This window comes from Ovis aries, chromosome 3, assembly GCF_016772045.2.
Source record: "Ovis aries strain OAR_USU_Benz2616 breed Rambouillet chromosome 3, ARS-UI_Ramb_v3.0, whole genome shotgun sequence".
Lineage (NCBI taxonomy): Eukaryota > Metazoa > Chordata > Mammalia > Artiodactyla > Bovidae > Ovis > Ovis aries.
The window spans coordinates 90726767-90749809 of NC_056056.1; the positions used below are offsets into that span (position 1 = coordinate 90726767).

Sequence of the window (23043 nt, forward strand, 5' to 3'; positions counted from 1 at the left end):
CAGCACATATATGTGTATGCGCGTGTCTGTCTGTTTCTATAAGTAGGTTGTATAATCTTAAGAACATATACATAGTTCTAATATAGTCAGCTCACTGAGGATTTTGCTCCAAAATTTCTCCTCCAAAGTGTTTGGAATTCACAACACATATTTCCATAGAAACAGTGTCGGGTCAACTCACAAGAGCCTATTTTACACACGTGCTATGTGCTTAGTCACCCAGTCATGTCTGACTTTTTGCAACCCGATGGACTATAGCCTGCCAGGCTCCTCTGTCCATGGGATTCTCCAGGCAAGAATACCAGAGTGGATAGCCTTTCCCTTTTCCAGGGGATCTTCCCAACCCAGGGATTGAACCCTGGGTCTCCTGCATTGAAGCTGGATTCTTTTTTACCATCTGAGCCAACAGAGAAGCCATTTCACATGTGGCAGGGCTTAATGATAACACTAATAGCATTAAGTTCTAGATCCCAAGAACAAGGGCCATTTAAAGCAGAGCAGAGTTTCTCCAAACCCTGGACACTGGGAAATGATGACACTGGCCGCTTGCACTGACTTATCCATGTTCACTCCCTGTGTCCACTCACCTGCATATCCAGGGCGGTGACACTATCTCAGGTACCATTCCCCTTATGCTCACCCTGGTCTCCTAGCCAAGGCCTCTACTTTGAAGTAGCATATTGGGCCTGCTGCCCAAACTCCCAATCAGCAATTCAGTTTCCAAGGGATTAGTATGTATACTGGTGTGTAAGTGAATGATAGAGATGGCTGGTTCATTCAAGTGAGCCTCTAGCTGAGGCTCCCAGGCACAGCATACACAAGTAAGTAAACTTTCAGGCATTTTATCCTATGAAGAATAGCTAATACCTAGGTATCTTCTCCTGAAAGGTCTCTTTTATAGGTTTTTGTTCTTCCCTCATTTCCTAGCACCAAGATTTTCTATAAGTGCTGGGGTACTGGCGTTCTTTTTCCATGACAGCTTCCAAAGCACTTCAAGTTAGGGGGCGGTCTTTAAGAATCATCGGCTTCCAAAGTCATCAAAACTCAACTGCTGTACTTATTTTTATAAAGATTAATTTTTAACTAATCATTTTGAGGTGTTCTAAATGTACTTCATTTTTTATTAAAAAAATTCTATTTACACTTAAAACTCAACTGTTGGTGTGTCGGAACATCAGACCATGTTGTAACCAAACATTCTGCCTCATCCCAAGTACACACAAACTTCTGACTAATAAAAAATCTGCTCCTTTGAAGATGGAAGAAAACCCAGGAGGAAGCCAGTGAAAAGCCTTGGGTTACATACCTAAATTTTACTGATGTTCCTATGATTCAAATTTTCAAAAGTATTAATGTATGCCTCCCTCTGATTTCTAATAGGATGTGATATTTAAAACAGCCTCTATTGTAATACCTAAGTCATCTGTTATTCTTTTATATTTTAAATGACTTAGCGGCAATTTCACTTATTACATTAAACACTTCTATAAACCCAGGAACAATATACTACCTAGAATGATGCAACACTGGTGTTTCTATTGTCTGAGTACTCTCTTTAACCATAGATGGGAAGCCTGGTTGTAAAGGATAATTCATTAATGTTAGTATACTACATTTATTATTTAAAATATGATAAACAGGATTAAACATTCTATTGCATCGTAAGGATTTACACTATACTCAAAAAAAATAAAATAAAATGAGTATTGCCCAAAGATTGCTAAAGGATTGGTGGAAATGGGAAAGAATACTGAGGAGGGATTACAAAGCATGCTGATGGGTTCATATATGTCAGTCAGTCAGTTCAGTCGCTCAGTCGTGTCCCACTCTTTGCGACCCCACAGATTGCAGCACACCAGGCCTCTCTGTCCATCACCATCTCCTAAAGTAAACTCAAACTCACATCCATTGAGTCAGTGACGCCATCCAACCGTCTCATCCTCTGTCATCCCCTTCTCATCTCGTCTTCAATCTTTCCCAGCATCAGGGTCTTTTCAAATAAGTCAGTTCTTTGCGTCAGGTGGCCAAAGTATTGAAACAGGAATTTCAGCTTCAGCATCAGTCTTTCCAGTGAACATTCAGGACTGATTTCCTTTAGGATGGACTGGTTGGATCTCTTTGCAGTCCAAGGGACTCTCAAGAGTCTTCTCCAACACTACAATTCAAAAGCATCAATTCTTCGGCACTCAGCTTTCTTTATAGTCCAACTCTCACATCCATACATGACTACTGGAAAAACCATAGCCTTGACTAGACAGATCTTTGTTGGAAAAGTAATGTCTCTGCTTTTGAATGCTGTCTAGGTTGGTCATTGCTTTCTTCCAAGGAGTAAACATCTTTTTATTTCATGGCTGCAATCACCATCTGCAGTGATTGGAGCCCCTCAAAATAAAGTCTGTCACTGTTTCCACTGTTTCCCCATCTATTTGCCATGAAGTGATGGGACCACATGCCATGATCTTCATTTTCTAAATGCTGAGTTTTAAGCCAACTTTTTCACTCTTCTCCTTCACTTTCATCAAGAGGCTTTTTAGTTCCTCTTCACTTTCTGCCATAAGGGTGGTGTCATCTGCATATCTGAGGTTATTGATAATTCTCCTGCCAATCTTGATTCCAGCTTGTGCTTCTTCCAGCCCAGTGTTTCTCATGATGTACTCTGCATATAAGTTAAATAAGCAGGGTGACAATATACAGCCTTGACGTACTCCTTTTCCTATTTGGAACCAGTCTGTTGTTCCATGTCCAGTTCTAACTATTGCTTCCTGACCTGCATATAGGTTTCTCAAGAGGCAAGTCAGGTGGTCTGGTATTCCCATCTCTTTCAGAATTTTCCACAGTTTATTGTGATCCACACAGTCAAAGGCTTTGGCATAGTCAATAAAGCAGAAATAGATCTTTTTCTGAAACTCTTTTGCTTTTTTTGGTTAGTATTCTGTGATTGTGGTTTTCAGTTGTCTGCCCTCTGATGGAGAAGGATGAGAGACTTATGAAAGCTTCCTGAGGAGATAGACTGAGGGGGATACTGGGTCTTGTTCTGATGGGTGGGGCCAGGCTCAGTAAATCCTTAATCCATTTTTCTGTTGCTGGGTGGAGCTCTGTTTCCTCCCTGCTATTTACCTGGGGCCAAACTATGGTGGAGGTAATGAAAATAATGGTAACCTCCCTCAAAAGATGCAATGCATGTACTGCTACAGTCTATGCTCCGAACCCTGCAGCAGGCCACCACTGACCCATGACTTCACCAGAGACTCCCAGACACCCACAGGCAAGTCTCCTGTGGGGTCACTGTTCCTTTCTCCTGGGTCCTGGTGCATAAGGATCTGTTGCGCCCTCCAAGAGTCTATTTCCCAGTCCTATGTAAGTTCTGGCAGCTCTATGGTGGGGTTAATGGAGACCTCCTCCAAGAGGACTTATGCCATGCCCACACGCAGAACCCTTGTCCCTGCAGCAGACTGCTGCCAACCCATACTTCCACAGGAAACACTAAACACAGTTCATATATGTAGGAAATCTTAAATATGGGTTTTGCAGATTCTATTTTTTTGCAGGGCATGTTGCTAAGACTAGGGTACACAGATTCAGGTACTCTGTATAGAGGGGAAAACATTTCAGAAGCATATATCCTACCGAAAATACCACAATCAGTCAAGTCAAGAAAACAAGTCTTTTGCTCTTGGCAACAGACATGGGGAAAATCTTCCAAAGTAATAAACATACAGCTCTAAACCCAAGTGTAGTATTGAATCATCATCACCATGTATTCAATGCTGATGGTGATTCCATTACAAACCACAGTAAGAAGGTATGACACTATGGTTCTCACAGCTAAGCTCCCCAATTATACATTAAACAACTTATGAGTTAATTATAGGGTTGTACAACCAACTCTGTAACACTCTCAAAGGCATGCTGCTCTGATCGATTCAAACATTATTAAACAGACATAAATGCATCTGGTACTTGGAAGAAGCTGAAAACTAGAACAGACTACGAAGATAGCTAGTCTCTCCTAGTTCGTTTTTACTCCTCCCCCATCCCAACCACCCAGTATCCTTACTCACTTCTTGGAGGAAATTCCACATCAGAGTTTCATGTCTTTAAAGCTTAGAGTCCCAGTGGAATGAGTGTTGGGATGCAGGTGTGGGAATCAGGTAACACTGTTAGGAGGAGTCCAACAGATGACTTACTAAGGAAGTAAGAGCCACTGGGTAAGAGCCTTTTCAGGAAATGGGCTATTAAAAATCAATTCTGGGAGAATAAAATTTTTAAAAATGACCCTGAGGCCACTGCAGAGTCAGACTAGCTATTATACAGTGAGACTTAAATATATGACTTGCTCCTATCAATTTAGACTAGTTTCCTCTTCCTGATTAAAGGCTCAGCTAGTGGTGTGAGACAGAGTTTCAAATTTGGGTTCTACCACTTACAGGCTGTGTTACTTTTGGCAAGATCCTTACTCCCTCTGTGCCTCAATCTTTTCATTTCCCAAATAGGAAGAACAATACAAGCCTCCCAGAGATCCTGTAACTATGATATTTGGTAATCCATACAAAGTACTCATCACAGTGCCTGGCACTTGGTAAGCATACAGTGAAGATTCCTACACTAGTGTCACAGTTTGAGTTGTTACTGCTTTTATCTGGGAGCAAACACTGGGCACAGATCTGTGTAATCTTAAGGCCGTGATGCTATGTGGTCATTAAGTGAGGAAAACTAGGGGTCTAAGCTGAGACAGCCACAGCAGAAGCTGGAAGAAAGGAAAAAGCATAAAACAGATTATGAAGATTTAATGACTTTCTTGAAGACCAAAGGAGATGAGAGTCAGGGGTGACAAAGAAGCTCCCAGTCTCACTTCTAGGGAAGAATAATCTTACCATGGACAAAACCACCAGGTCAGGAAAGAAAGCCCATTTTGCTCTCTCTGCCAGAGAGATCTTGGTGGTCATTTACCCAATCAGTTTTACAAAAACACGTCTAGAACTATGAGATCCAATTCATTAGCCCCTGCCCACATACTGCTCCTTTGATAAAATTTAAATGAGATACTGCTCAATGTTATGTGGCAGCCTATGAATGGGAGAAGAGTTTAGATGAGAATGGATACATGTATATATGTATGGCTGAGTCCCTTTGCTGTTGACCTGAAACTATCACAACATTGTTAATTAGCTATACTCCGATATAAAATAAAAAGTTAAAAAAACTGAAGACAGATACAAGTAAAAATTCAATCTCTTTGGCATACCAGCCACCTATGCCTAGTATCTATCACCTCAGACAATGTAGATACGGAACATTTCCATCATCACAGAAAGTTCTATTGGACAGCACTGATTTAGCCCAAAAGTCAGAAATCTTTCCCTGTGTTTTACCAGATAATCATGCCTCTTAAAATGTTGTGAATAAATCTATTAAAAGTGATATAACATTAAAAAAAAAAAAAAGACAAGACAAACATTTTAGGCTCTGTGGTCCATATGGTCTCTATTGCAACTTCTCAGCTCTGCCAACGGCTATTTCACAGCCATGGATAGTATGTAAATGAATGGACAGAATGTGTTTCAATAAAACTATTTACAATTACAGACAATGGGGCATATTTGGCCCATGGGCTATTATTTGCCAATTCCTGATCTAGAACCCTACATTTAAGGCACGAAACCCAATTCTATAATCTCAAATTTCAAGGATGAGCTACATGATCTTGAAAAGTTACTTAAACTCTCCTGGCTTCAGATTCCTATTGTGTGAAATAATTCTTACCTCTTCAAGGAAGCTGAAGAAACTAAAAAGAAACAGTGTTCATGAATATAACTGGCTTTTTGAAGGTATATGTTCGACATCTCGTGATTTCTGGAGTTAGGGTAGGAGCCCATCTTCTCTCTAACCCTTTATACTGGCCAAGGATATAACGGAACAGCAAACATGCAGGCTCAGAATTCAGATGCTAAAGAGTCTGCCTGTGATGCAGAAGACCAGGGTTCGATCCCTGGGTCAGGAAGATCCCCTGGAGAAAGAAATGGCAACCCACTCCAGTATCCTTGCCTCGAGAATTCAATGGACAGAGGAGCCTGGCAGGATACAGTCCATGGGGTCGCAAACAGTCAGACACAACTGGGTGACTTTCATTCACTTTGAACCTGTGGGTACACCCTTCCCAGCATTCATCCTAAGAGGTCTCAAGTGTCTGAAGAAAATTAATTGCCGTTTAAAAAGTCAGAAAGCTTCCCTACTCACTCTTCACAGGTTATTACACTTTTCTTGGATGCTCTCTGAGAGATCTTGGGTTTCAGCCTTCCCCACAGATAGGTAGGTCTAGAGAATGCTACTGCAGCAGAGCCCTGATCCACAGATGCAGAGGTTGTAGGCGGCCAAGGCCAGAACCCTCCTACCTTCCTCTTTCAGCTTGGCTAAGTCAAGCACAGGGAGCGGGCAAGGAGAGAAAGTGAAGCGGTTGCAACCTTTGGCTGAAGTCAAGGAATTCTGAGGGTGTTCACCTCAGTGTATTCGAGAACAGGGAGAGCTTCCCACTGCTCTTCAGCCACTGCCAAGTCCATTTCTTTGAGTTCACAGAGTCAGCCACACCTTTTATGGCCTGGATATGCCCTAAATTCATGCTGCCTGAGCAAAAGCGGCCAGTCACCTCCATCTGCTTCCACCATCTATCCAAGGCTGTTTTTCTGTCTTGCAAGAGCATTTATTTCAAAGGATAAATAGCTCTGCCCAGTGCCCTTGTGCATCAGTGTGCGTGTGTGGCCCCCAGCCTCCTCCTACTATTTCCTCCATGACTCTCAAAGGTACCACCATCCTGCCAGTATTTTTCACCCCTGTATTGTAAATATCTCACTCCAGTATTCTTGCCTGGAGAATCCCACGGTCAGAGGAGCCTGGTGGGCTACAGTCCATGGGGTCACAAAGAGTTGGACACGGCTGAGCAACTAATACACATACACGTTGTTAAGTATCACCTTTCTGCCCTCCTTCTTTCTCAAGACATTCTTTCTCTTCGGACTTCCCCCATCGACTTGTTCAAAGTATAGTTCACCCACAGATAGGACTAGATTGAACCAAGTCACAAATTCTAAAGGACTCGACATATTTCTGTGATATTACATGTGGTAAATTCAGAGGAAAAAGAAATAAATCTGCCCACTCAACGCTGGTAAGAGCCCAAGTTTTAACTTCAAACTCTAAACTGGAACACTTAACTAGCAACAAACATCTCCTAATACTTATCATTTCAGCTGTTGTAGCTGAACCATAAAATTGAATTATTTATTTTTCAAATATGAGCGGATGGCTGTTTAATATGTTCAGTATTATCTGGCCAATGACAAGGAAAATAAATGCTAAGGAAATGTGTAAGTGTTTCAAAATCTCATTGGCAGGTTCCTGCAATCTCATTAAAACCTGGATGTCTGCCCTTAGCTCTAGACATCAGATCTAGTCAAATAAAACACTTTGTGACCAGTCCTCCAAGTTTACCTAATCTACAACGTTCAACATAGCCATTTTAACCAGACTACAAATCAATTTAACGGGAAAAAAATATTCACTACTCTATACCCAAACTCTAAAAATCTTTTATGCTTAAATTATAAAAATATATTTATAATACTTACTCATGTAATTCCAGTCAGCCAGAAATTATCCCTAAATTATCTGGATATTTTCAACAATGTTTTTTGGCATGAAATTTCCAAATCCTTGCATCAATTTGCAAATGTACCGTGTATGCAAGTGTAATTTTACAGTCTGATTTCTCCACCCATCAAAAAAGCCCTATAATTAGCAGGTGTCTGTCTGCTGCATGATCAGAACTGTCCGTGAAAGGACATGGAGGAAAGAATTTACGTGCAAAATTTCCTAATCTGCATTTGACAGGTTTTAAAGGAAAATAATAGTAATTAGTAACAATGTTCCAAAACCCTCAATAAACTCATCTAAAAGTAATGAATGAAGTTGTCATTTTATTTCACTACATCTGTCTTTACTTCACCATGTCTATCCATCAGCTTAGGGCACAGGGTTAAGAGATGCACCGTTAAAAACAAATGATAGTACCTTCATGAAAAAAACATGTCTTGAAGACACAGCAAATTTAAAACTGGGGATCAAAAAGATACCAAATAACAAATACTGGAGCCACATTTTAAAAAAAAAAGTTAAATAAAAATAGAAATCCAGCAAGACAAAAATTAATGAATTGCTCATAATATTATCTTGACAACTTTCTGCCATGCATTAGTTTAAAATGTTTAATATTTAATTGTATATGACTTTGAAAAATCTGTTGTGTTTACCTACTTTGTAATAATGGGCACAAATACCTTAAAAATTTGGCTTTCCTGGTGGCTCAGATGGTAAAGAATTGCCTGCCATGCAGGAGACCAGGATTTGATACCTGGGTGGCGATGATCCCCTGGAGAAGGAAATGGCAACCCACTCAAGTATTCTTGCCTAGCACTTCCATGGATAGAGGAGACTGGTCGGCTATAGTCCATGGCGTCACAGAGTCGGACACGACTGAGTGACTTTCACTTTCACTTTTCACCTTAATAAATAAGGTAGTCTTAAAAAAAAAACTCTGTGTTTGAGCACTTTACATCTAAAATGCATGCATCTCTAATCGTCAGGTGACCTGTAATGATTACACTGGTTTTGTGGCAAGAGTGTCTTTTTGGAGAAACTACATTTTCTATACCAGTATTAGAATGTACAGAAGGTTTGATGGAGGATCTTTATCCTTACGCAGAAGAAAAATCGTAGAGACAGATTCATAAAGCAAAATAGTTTAGGGACACATTTTGGTGGTTTTTAAGGACAACAGACTAGAATATTTGAAATTAGAACTGAATAAAACGTTTGAAACACAGGGCCTTGGTAACTATTTCCCAGACTCTTCCAACCAAGAAAGTACAGTGAAACCTCATTAAATCAAACACAAGTGACTCAGAATTTGGACTAATTAAAGACAGAAGCTGGAACAAAGTTTAACTCCTAAATAATGCTTAAAATACTCATGAAGGAAAAATCTGTTTTCATCTCTTAGGTATGCTAATTTTAATCAACTGCTTTCTTTGCATTAAAGTATCTTTCCTCTGTATGCCTGCTCTTTTTCTTGAGTTTTTAGCTTTCATTTCCTTCTGAACACAATAAAAATGAAAAGGCTTCATAACATAGATTTACTCCAGTATATCAGGCCACCTCATCCCCTTTATTATTTTAATGACATCTTCCTGCATATTTTCAATATTCAGTTGACCACCAAGCTGTTACCTTCTTTTAGATTCTCCTCCCACACCCTCTCAAAGCAAAACAAAACAAAACAAAAAACCTGATCCAAAATAGGAATAAAAAGTGATCATTACTTACGAACACAACTTGAAAAGGTAGGATCCGGCCCAAATCCCATTTTGCAGGTACATCTGTAGCTGCCCATGGTATTCAAACACTCACCATTAGGGCACACACCCTGTAGTTGGCATTCATTAATATCTGCAGGAAAACAACTCTTTTAGAAGGAGATGTCAAGCACTGTTGAACAGATTCTGGCTATAAAATGCATACCCCCCTCTTTTTTTTTTCCCCCACTATAATATCTCTCAGTCACAGTAAGTATGAGACGCTAGCAACTTTTAATGCATTTGCAGTTTAATTAAATCAAACATTTACTGAGCATCTACAATTTAGCAAATATTTACTATAAGCCTATCAGGTACCTGGTTCTATCCTAGATACTAGAGCCTTACCACTGAATAAAAGTGACAAAAGATCCCAGCCTTCACAAATCTTCTATTTTAGTGTCTGTGTTGTTAAGTATTATAGAGCATACAGGTAAGGCAAAGACCCTTGCCCTGGAGATTTTTACAGTCTAGCTGTATACATAACTATGTAAAAATTAAAGAACTGAAAATCAGTCAAGCTATCGCCATCAGAAGAAAGGTCATAACCCTGAAGAAGTTATACCATGAGACTGCCTATCTAGACAAGTAAGAGCTATGAGGGGAAGGTGCAGGTAAGGGAGACGGCAGCATGGCAAAGGAGGTAAGACTTCATCAGACAGTGAACCTGGGGAGAAGCCACATGGATGGGTAAGAAAGGGTAAATGATCTGCATGGGTGGACACAAACATGAGCAAAGAGACTGGAGAAAGAAGGGGGATCAGGAAATCGTGAGTCAAAGCATCAGCTGGAAAAGAAGTTTTAGGAAGGTGAATAGCTGGAAAAAGAGCTAGTTAAAGCCAGGCTAGGTTTGGATTCAATTTTTACTGAAAACAGAGAAATATACTAAAGGCTTGTGAGCAGGAGGAAGATGTAATCAATGGCAGGCTGTAGGGAATGCATCTGGTCAGCACATGGCTTGGTGAGATAAGATTTAAAGTTTGATCGCTGAAGGAATAATCCAAGTATGAGACTGGTGACAAGCCAGGTTGGTGACAGTGAGAATAATCAGGAAGAGAAGGAATGAAGTATTTTTTGTATTTTTGGAAGGAACAACTGACAATGCATGGCGTTCAGTACTTGACTAGCCAACACAGCATTGGACAGGAAGAGGGTCAAAGATGCCTGCAAGGCTTCTAATCTGAGCAAAGAGGAAAAGATATTGTTGGGTTTGTGCAAAGTTCTGTGAAGGAAAGAGGCAGATGAAGAGATAAGTTTGACACTACAAGGTCACACTGGGATACTCAAGTATAATTATCCAGCTGCAGCAGCAGATTTAACAATAAGGTAAAAGGAATCACGGCTGCAAATAGAGACTTGAGATCGTCTACATAGGTTGACTGCTATGGTCTCAATGTTTTGTGCCCCACCCACCGAATCTGTTGAAATCCTAACCCTCCCCAAAGGTGACAGTATTCGGGCTTCCCTGGTGGCTCAGCAGTGACGAATCCGCCTGTCAATGCAGGAGACACGGGTTTGATCCCTGGTCTAGGAAGATCCCACATGCCGCAGAGCAACTAAGCCCATTGGCAAGATCATTGCCTTATAAAAGGGGCTTCAGGGAGACCCCTGGTCCCTCCCACTATTTTGAGGATACAATACAGACACCTATAATCAAAAGAGGACCCTCACCAGAAGGCAACCATGCTGCTGTCTTGATCTTGGACTTCCCTGCCTCCAGAAGTGTGAGCAATAAATACCTGCTGTTTTTAAGCTAGCCAGTCGGTGGTATTTTATTATAGCAGCCCAAATGGACTAAGACAGTGACCCAAGGGGACATCAAAATGATTTAGAAGAGGACAGACAAAAATGTGGCAGATTTAAAAAAAAAGATTATGGAGTCACTTGCAAAGATAATTAAAAATAAACAATGCGACAAGTTAAAATTTTTTAAAAAAATTAGAAGTCATCTATTTTATTCAGTGTGACTTATGAAGCGTAATACCTAACAAACTTGACTCTTAGTGTCTCCATTTCAAATGATACTTACTTCTTGCAATAACTAATTCTAATAAAAGTTCTACTAAGGATCTTAAAACGCTAATTTTCTACATTAAAACTGAACACCATGGTAGTAAACAGTTACTAGTAGAATCATCACATAAAAGGCAGATACAACCTGAAATAAATCATTATTTGCTTATATTTCATATTCAAAGTAGCCAAAAACATATATAAGGATGTATTTTACCCAACATATGCAATTTTTAACTTCAGTGACAATATGACATTTTCAACAACATTCAAATGACAACCCATATTCATTGTATAAATTCTACAGCATTCCAGGTTTGCATCCAGCTGGAAGCTGGTGCAGCTAGGTGACACCTTGCCCAGCATATGGTTGAGCACCTGCCCATCTTTTTCTTGATCAGAGTCTGTGTTTTACTATAAAGCACATTTATGCACACCATGTAATTGAAAACATTCCCCTGTAACTCATTCTCCTTAAGAGAAACACCATATAGAAGCAGGAAGAGTGTCAAGTTGAGGTGTGCCTGGTACAAGCAAAGCCCGTATCGCACATCCCCACTTAAACCTCAAATCTGGGTAACCAGTCGATTGGGTCAAAAAGCCTGGACAAAAATCTCTGTTTCCCCTCACACGATGGTGTGATCATCAGCCTTCCTCTTTCTCAGAGTGGACTTGACTCCTAATCATTGGCTGCACCATTACACCATCCGTGTTTACCTCTTAGGACCCAGGATCTCCCCTTACCTGGAAGTTTCTATGACAGTCCCGTCAGGCCTCCCTGCTGGCTAACCTCCCTGCAGGTTGAAGTAGTGTTTCCCGCCGTCCCCACCCCAAGACATAGATACCTGATACACAACTACTGCCTTGTACCCTCTTCCAATGTCCCCTATTTGACTCTCAACACTTTCCACCACCTCGACCATGATGCCAGAGGACTGGAGGACACACGTTAGGACATAATCAAAAACGCTATGGCTACAGACAGGAAGAAATAGAATGAAGAAGAGGAACCATGTAAGACTTTTCCTTTTTTTACCATCTCTATTCTAATCAGCTTGTGCCCCCAGCACTAGCAACACCACTTCCCCTAAGTTTGGCTCCAGAAACTCAAAAACATGGACACATGCTAATAGCTGCCAGAAAAAAATCCTGTTTCCCTAAGCTGTTCCAATTTATTTTTATCATATTCTCTAGAATACCATAAATGAAATTAAATTTCCAAGATCTTTTCTTTCTAAAGTAATATAAAGCTAAGTATATCAATCTTAAGTATACAGCTACATGAGTTCTTTGCATGTATACATACAACTGGATATGTGTATATGTGTGTGTGCAAATACTGTGTAACCACCATCAACATCATTACCTAGCACATTTCACTCCTCAGAAGGCTCCCACATGGCCCTTCTGTTTGCCCCAACAGGTAACTACTATTCTGATTTCCATTGTTATTTATTACTCTTGCCTGTTCTTAAACTTCATACAGAGTAAATATCACTAATATTCTTTTGTCTGACTTTTAATTATTATGCTTATGAGATTCATTAATGTTGCTGCATGCCATTCATTTTTAATTGCTGTTATATTTTATTATCTGAGCACAAAGTTAATCTGCTGTCTGGACATTTGGAGGGTTATTTCTAACCATGCACCTGTGAACATATATATATACACACACACATACATATATAAAGATATATATATATATATATATATATATATTTTTTTTTAATAGGCCCAGGTACTCATTTCTCTTGGGAACATATCTAGGAGTATAATGTCTGAGTCACTAAACAAGGCTCATGTTTACTTTAGTAAATACTGTCAAACAGTTGCCCAAAGCAATTATGCCAAGTTCCATTTCCAGTACTAACTGCTCCACATCCTCAAGTTATTGTTAGTTTTCTCATTTTAGTCATCGAGAGAGTGTGTAGTGTTATCTCACTGTGGCTTAGACCTGCACTTCCTTTTCATATATTAATTAGCCATTTAGATCTAAAAACAATCTCTTCTAGAATGTAAATACCTATAGGAATGTTGTAGGTCAGTTAAGATAGCTTCCCTCTTAGTGCTCAGGGAGAATCAATTGATTCTCAGAGGAGGATATGCTTGTTCCAAGGGCTGGGAAGCACTCACTGGGTGGACACTAAGCTAAACAAACTGTGGTTAGTCCCCCTTGACAAACAACTGTTCTGCCAAAATTGTCAATAATGCCTTCACTGAAAAACACACAAAGAGGGGATGAAAATATGAGCTTATAAGCACAGAAAGGACCATTCTGAAGTGAGGTTGTTTGAGGAACGATGGGGTGGAGGCAAGTGGTGGTTCCATGACAGGATTTGGAGGGTTTCATTCGCTCAGCTCAGCATCTATACTGTCTACATCTGGATGGTCTCTTACTATCTCTGAGGAGGTTCTCCAGCCTGAGCAAGAAGCAAAACAGACTAGGTTCCCCAGATTGCTCAGTCGGGGGCTGTGTGCTTTGTGATCTGCAAGACCAGAGTCCTAGCATCACCATGTCTGACTAGGGCTCTAAGGTAAATTCATCAGATTTAACTGCGATCTGCAGACCCATCCCAGGAGCCTGGGCATCCTGCCTACCTCTTTTAAGCAAGACAGTTCCTTTATATCTGCTTCAAAAACTGAACTTCTAAGTTGGTATTTGTCAAGAAAATTTGAACATCATTGACATTATTTCTGTGAAAAAATCACATTCTGGTTTCAACAACTCACAAATAAAAGTTTAAAAAGTATTCCATTCATATATTGTTCATTCCTAATATGCCAAATTTCACATCTAAAAATTGGATAGAAATTCTCTTATCTTTGCCACTTGATTCTTCTATCCCTTGCTTTGTTCTTGAGAGGACTGTGGGTAGCTAGATAGGGTATACCCTTTGTGTTTAAAAGGAAAAAAAGGACAAAAAACTTATACCCCATTACTTTTAATTTAGAACTCCAGGATTAATATGAAACATGGGCAATTATCTAAATGACTTTCTGAGGTACTCAAGCTCTTTAGTTCAGTCACTCAGTAGTGTCCAACTCTTTGTAACCCCGTAGACTGCAGAAGGCCAGGCCTCCCAGTTCTAAATAAGCTGAAGGAAAGTAAAGATTCACAAATGCATTAAGAACAAAATTGAAAGTGAACTATCTGTATGTGAGTGGTTTAAGGATTATACTGAGAGAAGGCATTACCAGGTCAAAATTTAACAATTATATGGAATGTAACTGACCCATTATGAATTATAATTCTATTTAGACTACAATTCCTTGGGCTATTTACTTATTTAAAATTAAATAAAAACTTCTAACTTGATTATAACATCTATAAATTACTTACATTTGACAAATATAACTGCTTCAGAAGTGTCATATTCTATAGGAATAGCCAATTTCCTTTAATGTGTTCTAATTGAAAGTACTGTAGTGCTTAGTTTAAAAAAACAAAACAATGGTAAACAAACGAATTTGGTCATTGTTTTCCTCTGTGGACCACCAAATTTCTCTGGACAACTGTGGACTTCCATTCTTTGAAAGAATGGTGTAACCGCTTGCAAAAAAAAAAACACAGTTTACTGAGTTCAAAAATGAAGGTCAAAATGAATGGCTGAAGGAGCTGGCACTCAGAGCCATCACCCACCCCCATATCTCCATCTGAGCTGCAGTGGTGGGCAGTCTAGATGCTTACAGATGCAAAAAGGAAGGGAGAAACTCTTCCAGCCCAGTGTGCACCTTCAGAGAAGGCAAAACCAAGGGAGGGGGTACAGCTCGTATGATTTACATACTTCTCCATTCACTTAGAACATTTATAGCGTTCTCTGCCCAGTACAGCCTACTATGAACCTCTGGCCACTTATCAAGTTCACTAATACAAAACTGCTCTTCTTATAAATCTAAGAGAGTTGAACATTGGCAGCATTGCCTGTTGGGTGGTATGCATAACAAGAGACTGTTTAAACAACCAAATATAACACAGCCTCAGCATTTCAGCACCCGAGAATGATACAATAACCCAGTACAATGAAGCAAGGATCATCATCATCATCTTTGTATCTGTACAGCACACCGTCTCTCAGTGGAACTTTGGAATCATTTTGGACCAACAGCAACATAACAGTTATTTCCAGCTTATAGAGGCAACTCGGTCCAAGCTTTTTTTTTTTTTTTAAAGGGTTAAGGGAGAATGGGGAAATCTAACAGGAGAAATATCTCAGTATGACCTAGTCTGGTAATTAGGATCTTAAACTATGTCACTGAGATCAAGTCATTTATTTTTTCTTGAGCTCACTTTCCTCTCTCACAACACAGATAATCCCCACGGTTGCTTCCAGCTTAAATATCCTGACTTCACAACAATCTGCCAGTTGCTGAAGTTAAAAATGCCAAGGAATAAAGTATGACATTTACTGCAGAAGATATATCATGACTAGTATAAGTCCCCTGTGGGAAATAAACACATTTTTATGTATCCATGCTCCTACAGGAAAGTATGTATCTTTAACCGAGTACTAATTTACTGCCTTTTTAGTGACGCATGTTTATCCAGGAAATGAGGCATGTCCAGTAACCAACAGGAATTAGGCACAGGTGAGAAGAGTACATGCAGATCTTTGCACTGTGTGAAAATACAAAGCACTTCGTAGATTCTGCTGTGTCTACTCAATTTTTGCTGATGAGCAGAAATTCCATCACAATTTAGCAATCTGACTTCCCGTTGAAAGGAGAAAGGAAAAAAAAAAAAAAAAAAAACCTCTTGAGGTAAATACTTTTCTTAGCCAGACAGACCATCTGGCTATTAAAGAGGGATCACTTACTTTAGAGAAAGGAGGAGTTCACTCTCTTAAGAGCACATATGTAATTTTTAATCCTTCCTTGCCCCTCTTCCTTCTCAGAAGCAGCTTCACATACCCCTGAAGGCAAGTGACAGGGGACACATGTGCTTGAATACTTTTATTTAATGAATCAATTTCTAGATCTTAAGCCTTCACAAATTTCCTTCTTTGTGCTCAGTCACCCAGGCATGTCTCTTTGCCACCCCCATGGACTGTACCCTGCCAGGCTCCTCTGTCTACAGAATTTTCCAGGCAAGAATACTGGAGTGGGTTGCCACTTCCTTGTCTAGAAGTGCTCTAAAACCACATAAGCCAATCTCGTTTCCTTTCTCTCCTTTACTCAGTGTCTACTTTCCCTCCAAGGCACACTTCTTACGCATCTGGACTCTCTCTAGATACACTGTCCTACAATGTGAAATGATCAGACATCAAACAAATGAACAATTCACAAATCTCTCCCCTGAAGGAGAGTCCCAGGACAAGGGATAAGCCTGTTCTCTTTCATAAGAAGATCTGGTTTTACCAATTATGTTAGATGACAAACATTATTTATAAATTAAGTAAGCCAATTCCGCTGCTCCAAAGTTTTGATGAAAGTGTTTAAAGTCCATATCTAATATCAATGTCAAAAATGAATCTACTATGCCCATTTAATTTTTGATTTAAAAAATGTAGATATCAGGTTAAAAATGTGAGAACATCTAAATTTTTCAAAATTTAGGAGACAAGGCAACAAAAAAATATTTGAAGATCAACATTCTAGAGCAATTTTACCCAAGGTGTTTTATATAAAACACAAGCTCTATGAGACTTCTGCCCAAAGAAGGGTTTTGTGGTTGAATATGATTGAGAAACGTGACATATTCTGTATAATTAGCACATTAAAGACCTTGAGATGTTCTCTGGCGAGGACTCTTGGCTTTCTCTGTTTAACCTGGGGTTCTCCACACATCTGGCTGTGGGCTCTATTTTCACACACCATCTATTAACATCCAGCTGAACTGGTGGTTTGTGGAGCAAATTGTGTAAAATGCTGCTCTCTTGGGTCAGCCCCACAAACTATTATATGGGTCTCCTTGTGGCTGTCTTTGTTTCAACCTGGGCCCTGATGCAGCTGTTTCTAAAACAATCACCAGGCTTCCCTAGTGGCTCAGTGGTAAAGAACCCACCTGCCAGTGCAGGAGACACAGGTTCAATTCCTGATCCAGGAAGATCCCACATGCACTGGAGTAACTAAGCCCGTGCATCACAGCTACTGAACCTGTCCTCTAGAGTTCATGAACCCAAACTACTGAAACCCACACACCCTAGAGCCTGTACCCCACAAGAGAATCTACCACAACAAGAAGTCCATGCACCGCAACTGCAGAGCAGCTCCTGCTTGCCCCAAAAGAGAAAAGCCCACGCAGCAACGAAGACCCAGCACGGCCAAAAAATTAAAAAAACTGAAATCATCTATCATGGGATGGATTCAGTCACTGGACTCATCCAAAGGAAGCAAACTACTGTGGAACAATTCCCTGCCTCCCAGTCCTTCTGTCTGCAGAGTAACATGATAAAAAGAACTGTTAGAGCCCAGAAAACAGTGTGCACTTATTTCTCAATACATGTGTGCTACACATGGAAGATGCACATCTCTGCTGGTCTTGGATTTCTGACTATAATCTATAGATACCACTTTAATTTCTCCTTGAAACATTCATAGTAACATATCTATCATGGGCTTTCCTCATCACTCGTGATTCAACAGGCATCTTCCCATTGAGTTTATAGCTCCAGAGATTAAGGTCAAAGAGAGCTATTGGAAAATACAATGTGCTAATGACTCACTTCACCACTGTCTTTCCTGAAGAAAAGTGAATAAAATAAACAGACATTTCCTTTTTGAATCCCATCCCAGTGATAGAGGCACAGTAAGAGGACACAATGGAAAATGATTCTACAATGGATGGGAACGGGTCCCGAATTGATTTTAAATGCTAAAATGATACTCAGGTCTGGATCAAAACTGTTTAAATTCTTACCCAAAATATTGTACCTATTTAGACTACAAAGAGCAGCAGGAGTTCCAAGAGAATGTCTAGGACAGTAAAATAACACCTTCAAATCAGGAAAACATATCAATTGCTTTGGTCATCACTACTGCAAAACATGATTCAGCATCACACTAAGTACCCCCACAATTTCTAGCATTAAATCACTAAATACAGCACAGCTCTGTGATGAATCTGATAGGTAAGTTAAAAGAATTTTAAACATTTTAAGTACTCAGTAATTTAATTATCAAGTCTGGTTGACTCCAGCCTTTTTAGTTCATACCTATTGTTTTCTACTATAATTTCCCGAATACATAGCAACAACAATGGATTCTAAGTTTCATTTTTTCACCCACGCTACTCTCCTCTACATATTGCTTATTTCCTCCGAGAAAGAAAGAAACATTACAACAATCAATTCCCTTATGATAAAGGAACGAAAGGGAACTATAGAGAAAACACTAACTGTAGCGAATGTTGCATCAACTGCAAAATCACAGAAGAATGAGAGGAAACGTCACTGAAAAGCTTTTACATGAGAACATTGATGGATATTATCACTTCACTAGTCAGCGTTCTGAATATTAAGAAAAACGTAGTATTGGCCATACCTGTTAAGTGAAAGAAGTCACGAAACATACTGGATAATTTGAAAATTCATAAAAAAGATAACACATTTATGCTTATAAGAGTTGGCACAGTGACCACTTCTGAAAAAAGGGGATAGGGTAAAAATTGAGAAGAAACAGAGGGAAGATTTTAGGGTGCAGGGGATCTTCTATTTCTTGATTTGAGTAATAAGTGCACAGTTATATTCATTTTGTGATATTCACTGATGGGGATTTTCACTGTTCTATACATTGGTTACACTACTAACAAAAATTAAATATATAATAAACTACATAATTTCTAATATCAGACTTTTTTCACCAATAACATGGCCTCTTAAGTTTAAACATAAAATGACCTCCCAGGTGGCACTAGTGGTAAAGAACATGCCTGCCAAAGCAGGTAGATGTAAGAGACTGGGATTCGATCCCTGGGTTGGGAAGATCCCCTGGAGGAGGACATAGCAACTGACTCCAGTATTCTTGCCTGCAAAGTTGCATGGACCAGAGGAGCCTGACAGGCTATACTCCAAAGGGTCACACAGAGTCAGACACAACTGAAGCGACTGAGCGTGCACACCCAACCTCCCAGTAAGACAAAGAAAGATCTTCATTTCCTTTTTCCTCAAGCAAGACATAAACCATCAACGTGTTACAGAAAGATTTCTAAAATAGGCCCAATTCTCTACCTCCCTTCGTATCCATGACCTTGTCTACATGACTTTGTAGTTTCTCCCAGAAAGAAGTAGAGTCTTTTCCCCACTCCCTGAATGCAGGTTGGCCTTATGACTTCCTTCAGCCACTAGAATACAGCTGAAGTGGCACTGTGTAAATTCCAAATCTAGGCCTGAGAAGTTTTAGATGAGAAGAAAGCTGAGCCATCCCCACTGAAGCCATCCTGGGCCATCCAGGATAAGGCAACCATCAGCGGATCACAGACCCTAGATGGAGCCTGGCTGAGATCATCCACAGCCTGCCTGGGTCAGCAGACCTGTCCAGCTGTCCCCAGCAGTGTGAGAAACACACGACTGTTTTAGCAAAGTAACTGTTAACTTGCAGGGAAGGGGAGAGACTCAGGAGGAGTGCTCGAGCGGAATGCGAGGTTAAACAAATAGCCTCTAGATCATCAACATTCTGCTAGTTAAGGACTTCAGGATAAAACTAAGGTACAGTGCTAATAAGGCAAGAGAAAAATACTTTACCTACAAAGCAGACACACTGAAAACCAGAAAATTTGCTATGAAAATAAACAATGAAGTATGGAGAACTCTGATTTCTAAGCCAAACTACTGAAAGCATGTAACAGGCTAGTACAACCTAAAGACTAAAAGAATCAGAGAGCATTACTATCCCTCCCAGCACTGCTGTTTATTGATCAAGGCTTTAAGCTGTGGTTTTCTAACTGTAACAAGCAGATGCAGTTGTTGTCAGGAATTAAGAATTACTACAAACTACTATATAAATGTTAGTAGCCCCAAGCGGGGAGCCCAGGCATCCAAGGTAGATCCTAGTACTCTTCAGGTATGCCATCTTCCATTACTAGTTTCTTTGAGACTCAGGGCTCAGTTTCACTGCAAGTTTAAAGAAAAATAGCACTATCTTACTGGGTTACTATGAGAATGGTGACAGCTGAGCACCCAACCCAACAACTCCACTAAACAGGCATTCAATAAACACTAGCAAAATACATAGAGAGAAAAAATGTGTAGGCAATAATAACCAACAAGGAAATTTATTATTATGAACCTGATGGGCTACAGTCCATGGGGCCACACAGAGTCGGACACAACTGAGAGACTTCACTTTCAGTAAACAGAAAGTTATCAAAAATTTTTTATGCAAGAGTTAGCATAAGCAGAAAAGCATCACATAAATAAAATCAACAATTATTACGGCAGCAAGTGGCCCAGCTAGTTCACCTCTGGTAAAAGTCTGGGGAAAAGCTGGGTGAGGACCTGGGATTACCAGAGGAAGAACTTGGGTTAAGGGTTAAGCTGGCAACAAGGATGTACTGTGCAGCACAGGGATCTCTGCTCAATGTCATGTGGTAGCCTGGATGGGAGGGGAGTTTTGGGGAGAATGGTTACATGTATATGTATGGCTGAATTGCGTTGCTATCCACCTCAAACCATCACAACACGGTTAATCAGTTACACTCCAATATAAAGGTTTATTTATTTTTAGTAAAAAGGTTAAGCTGGGTTGGAGTGCTAGTGAACTTAGCACACTTTTAGTACTAGATGTTTCAGGATCACTGTCACTAAGAGCATAATTATGTCTACAGTTCTTCACTGCCTACTTTGTTCCTTGACACCATCACTGCAATAAGGTCCAGAACAAGTTGAGTGGGCCTTGAAAGAGGGAGTAGGGGAGAGAGAGGGAAGGAAGATTGAGGAAGATGGGTAAGTGGGGAAAGGGGAGGAAGAATCCAGAGCACTCATCACAGTCGTCCCCCAGTATCCCTGAGGGATTGGCTGCAGGACCCCTTCTCTTTGTGCAGATCCCCAAATGTGCAGATGCCCAAGTCCCTGACATCAAAGGACATAAGACAGTCAGCCTCCCATATCATCTCCATGCAGAACCCACAGATCTGAAGGGCAACTGTACTAATCTGAAGACATTTAACTTTTCAGAAACATTTATGTTTCTGAAGACTTCCATGAAAATTTGGTCACAATCCAAACTCTTTGAAGGAAACCAAAAGCATCAATGGGGGAATCAAAAAAGTTAAAAGTAAATTCACAAAATATATCAGCTTCCCATGTATTTAAAATAAAAACCTTGAAAGAAGCTGACACTCACTAGCCTGAGGCACTGTACCAGACCAATTTTGAATTTAGCCTGCCTCCACCCCCAAATACCTTGATAAGTCTCACCCATCCCCACTGGTGTAAATGCCATCTTTGATTTTCCAACTCAGTGGGAAATTTCCTCTGACATTGCGTAGTATCTGGTTCATTTCTTACAGTCCTTACTACATGCTGCCTTGATATTACAGACTGATGTGATGCCTTTTAATTATTTGTGAGAACAGCGATTTTTTTTTTAAGGGTATGAACTGAGTGTTAATATATTTCTCAGAGTACTCCCACTTAAATTGTCATTAAATATCCATGAAACAAAGGAATGCATGAATGCCAGATGGTGAACAAACTTGTGTTGATGGGCTGCATAATTACAACAGATAAAAAAAGACTGAGGATAACTGTTAATTACAGAATTTGAAGTCCTCTGAAAAGCTTTTCTATACTCACAAAGAAAAACAATTTATTATATATATGTTAGATACCACATTCTGATATTGATTTCTTTAAATAAAAAATTAAAAACCTCAATCCTGATATGGACACTTTATTTTTTTTAAGTAGCACAGTAAGTTCATGCTTTGGCACTCACCCCTATTTCTAAATATATAACAATAACTGAAATATTAATACATGATACAGGGCAGCCACTGAAACTCTGGGTCTACTGTCTAGAATGCAGCAAGGGAAGCCAGGATATTATCAACTGAGGGTAACAAATTAAATGTATCTATGAAAACACTCCTTCCTCAGCAGCTGAAATCCAGCTAAACTTCTCAGCATGCTTAAAATGTTGAATAAATACATTTTTAAAAATGAAATAAGAATAGATAAGCTATGACAAACAATGAGATTTCAAAAATGAAAAATAATCTTATAATGAACAGTGTAACAGATAGGGTAAGAATCTAGATAGGCTTAATACAGCAGCAATTAGAAAACTGGAAGACAGAACTAAGGTATTCATGCATAAAGCAGCAAAAGAGACAACAGGATAAAAGGACAAAGGACGTGTTATGAGAAACATTGAAAACAGAGTCTCCAACACTTGTCTAAAAGGAGATACAGCTGGAGAGCACAGTGGAGAAGCAATATCTGAAGAGATAACATCTGATCATTTTTCAAATAGGAGGAAAGACTGGAGTCTTCAGATGGACAACATACTCTGCCTACTGAGAAAAATCAAGATAAATCCACATATAGACACACCATGGTAAAACTACGGAACATAAAGAATTAAGAGATGATCTCCAAAGACAGAACCATTCTCTACTAAGGAAAACAGTATCAAAGAGAAGTCAGAAATACAATGGTATTCTGTAGGTCCAAATTGGGAACGCATG

At 39.7% G+C, this 23043-nt stretch overlaps 1 protein-coding gene across 31 annotated transcripts in view; it reads right to left on the minus strand.

Moving 5' to 3' along the window:
* Positions 1-23043, minus strand: part of LTBP1 (latent transforming growth factor beta binding protein 1) — a 454253-nt gene that overhangs the window by 156119 nt on the left and 275091 nt on the right. For all 31 annotated transcript variants that reach the window (XM_060412286.1, XM_042246288.2, XM_060412293.1 and 28 more), the window contains one exon: positions 9376-9498. In XM_060412286.1, coding sequence (XP_060268269.1) covers positions 9376-9498 — 123 coding nt within the window. The remainder of the gene's footprint in view (positions 1-9375; positions 9499-23043) is intronic.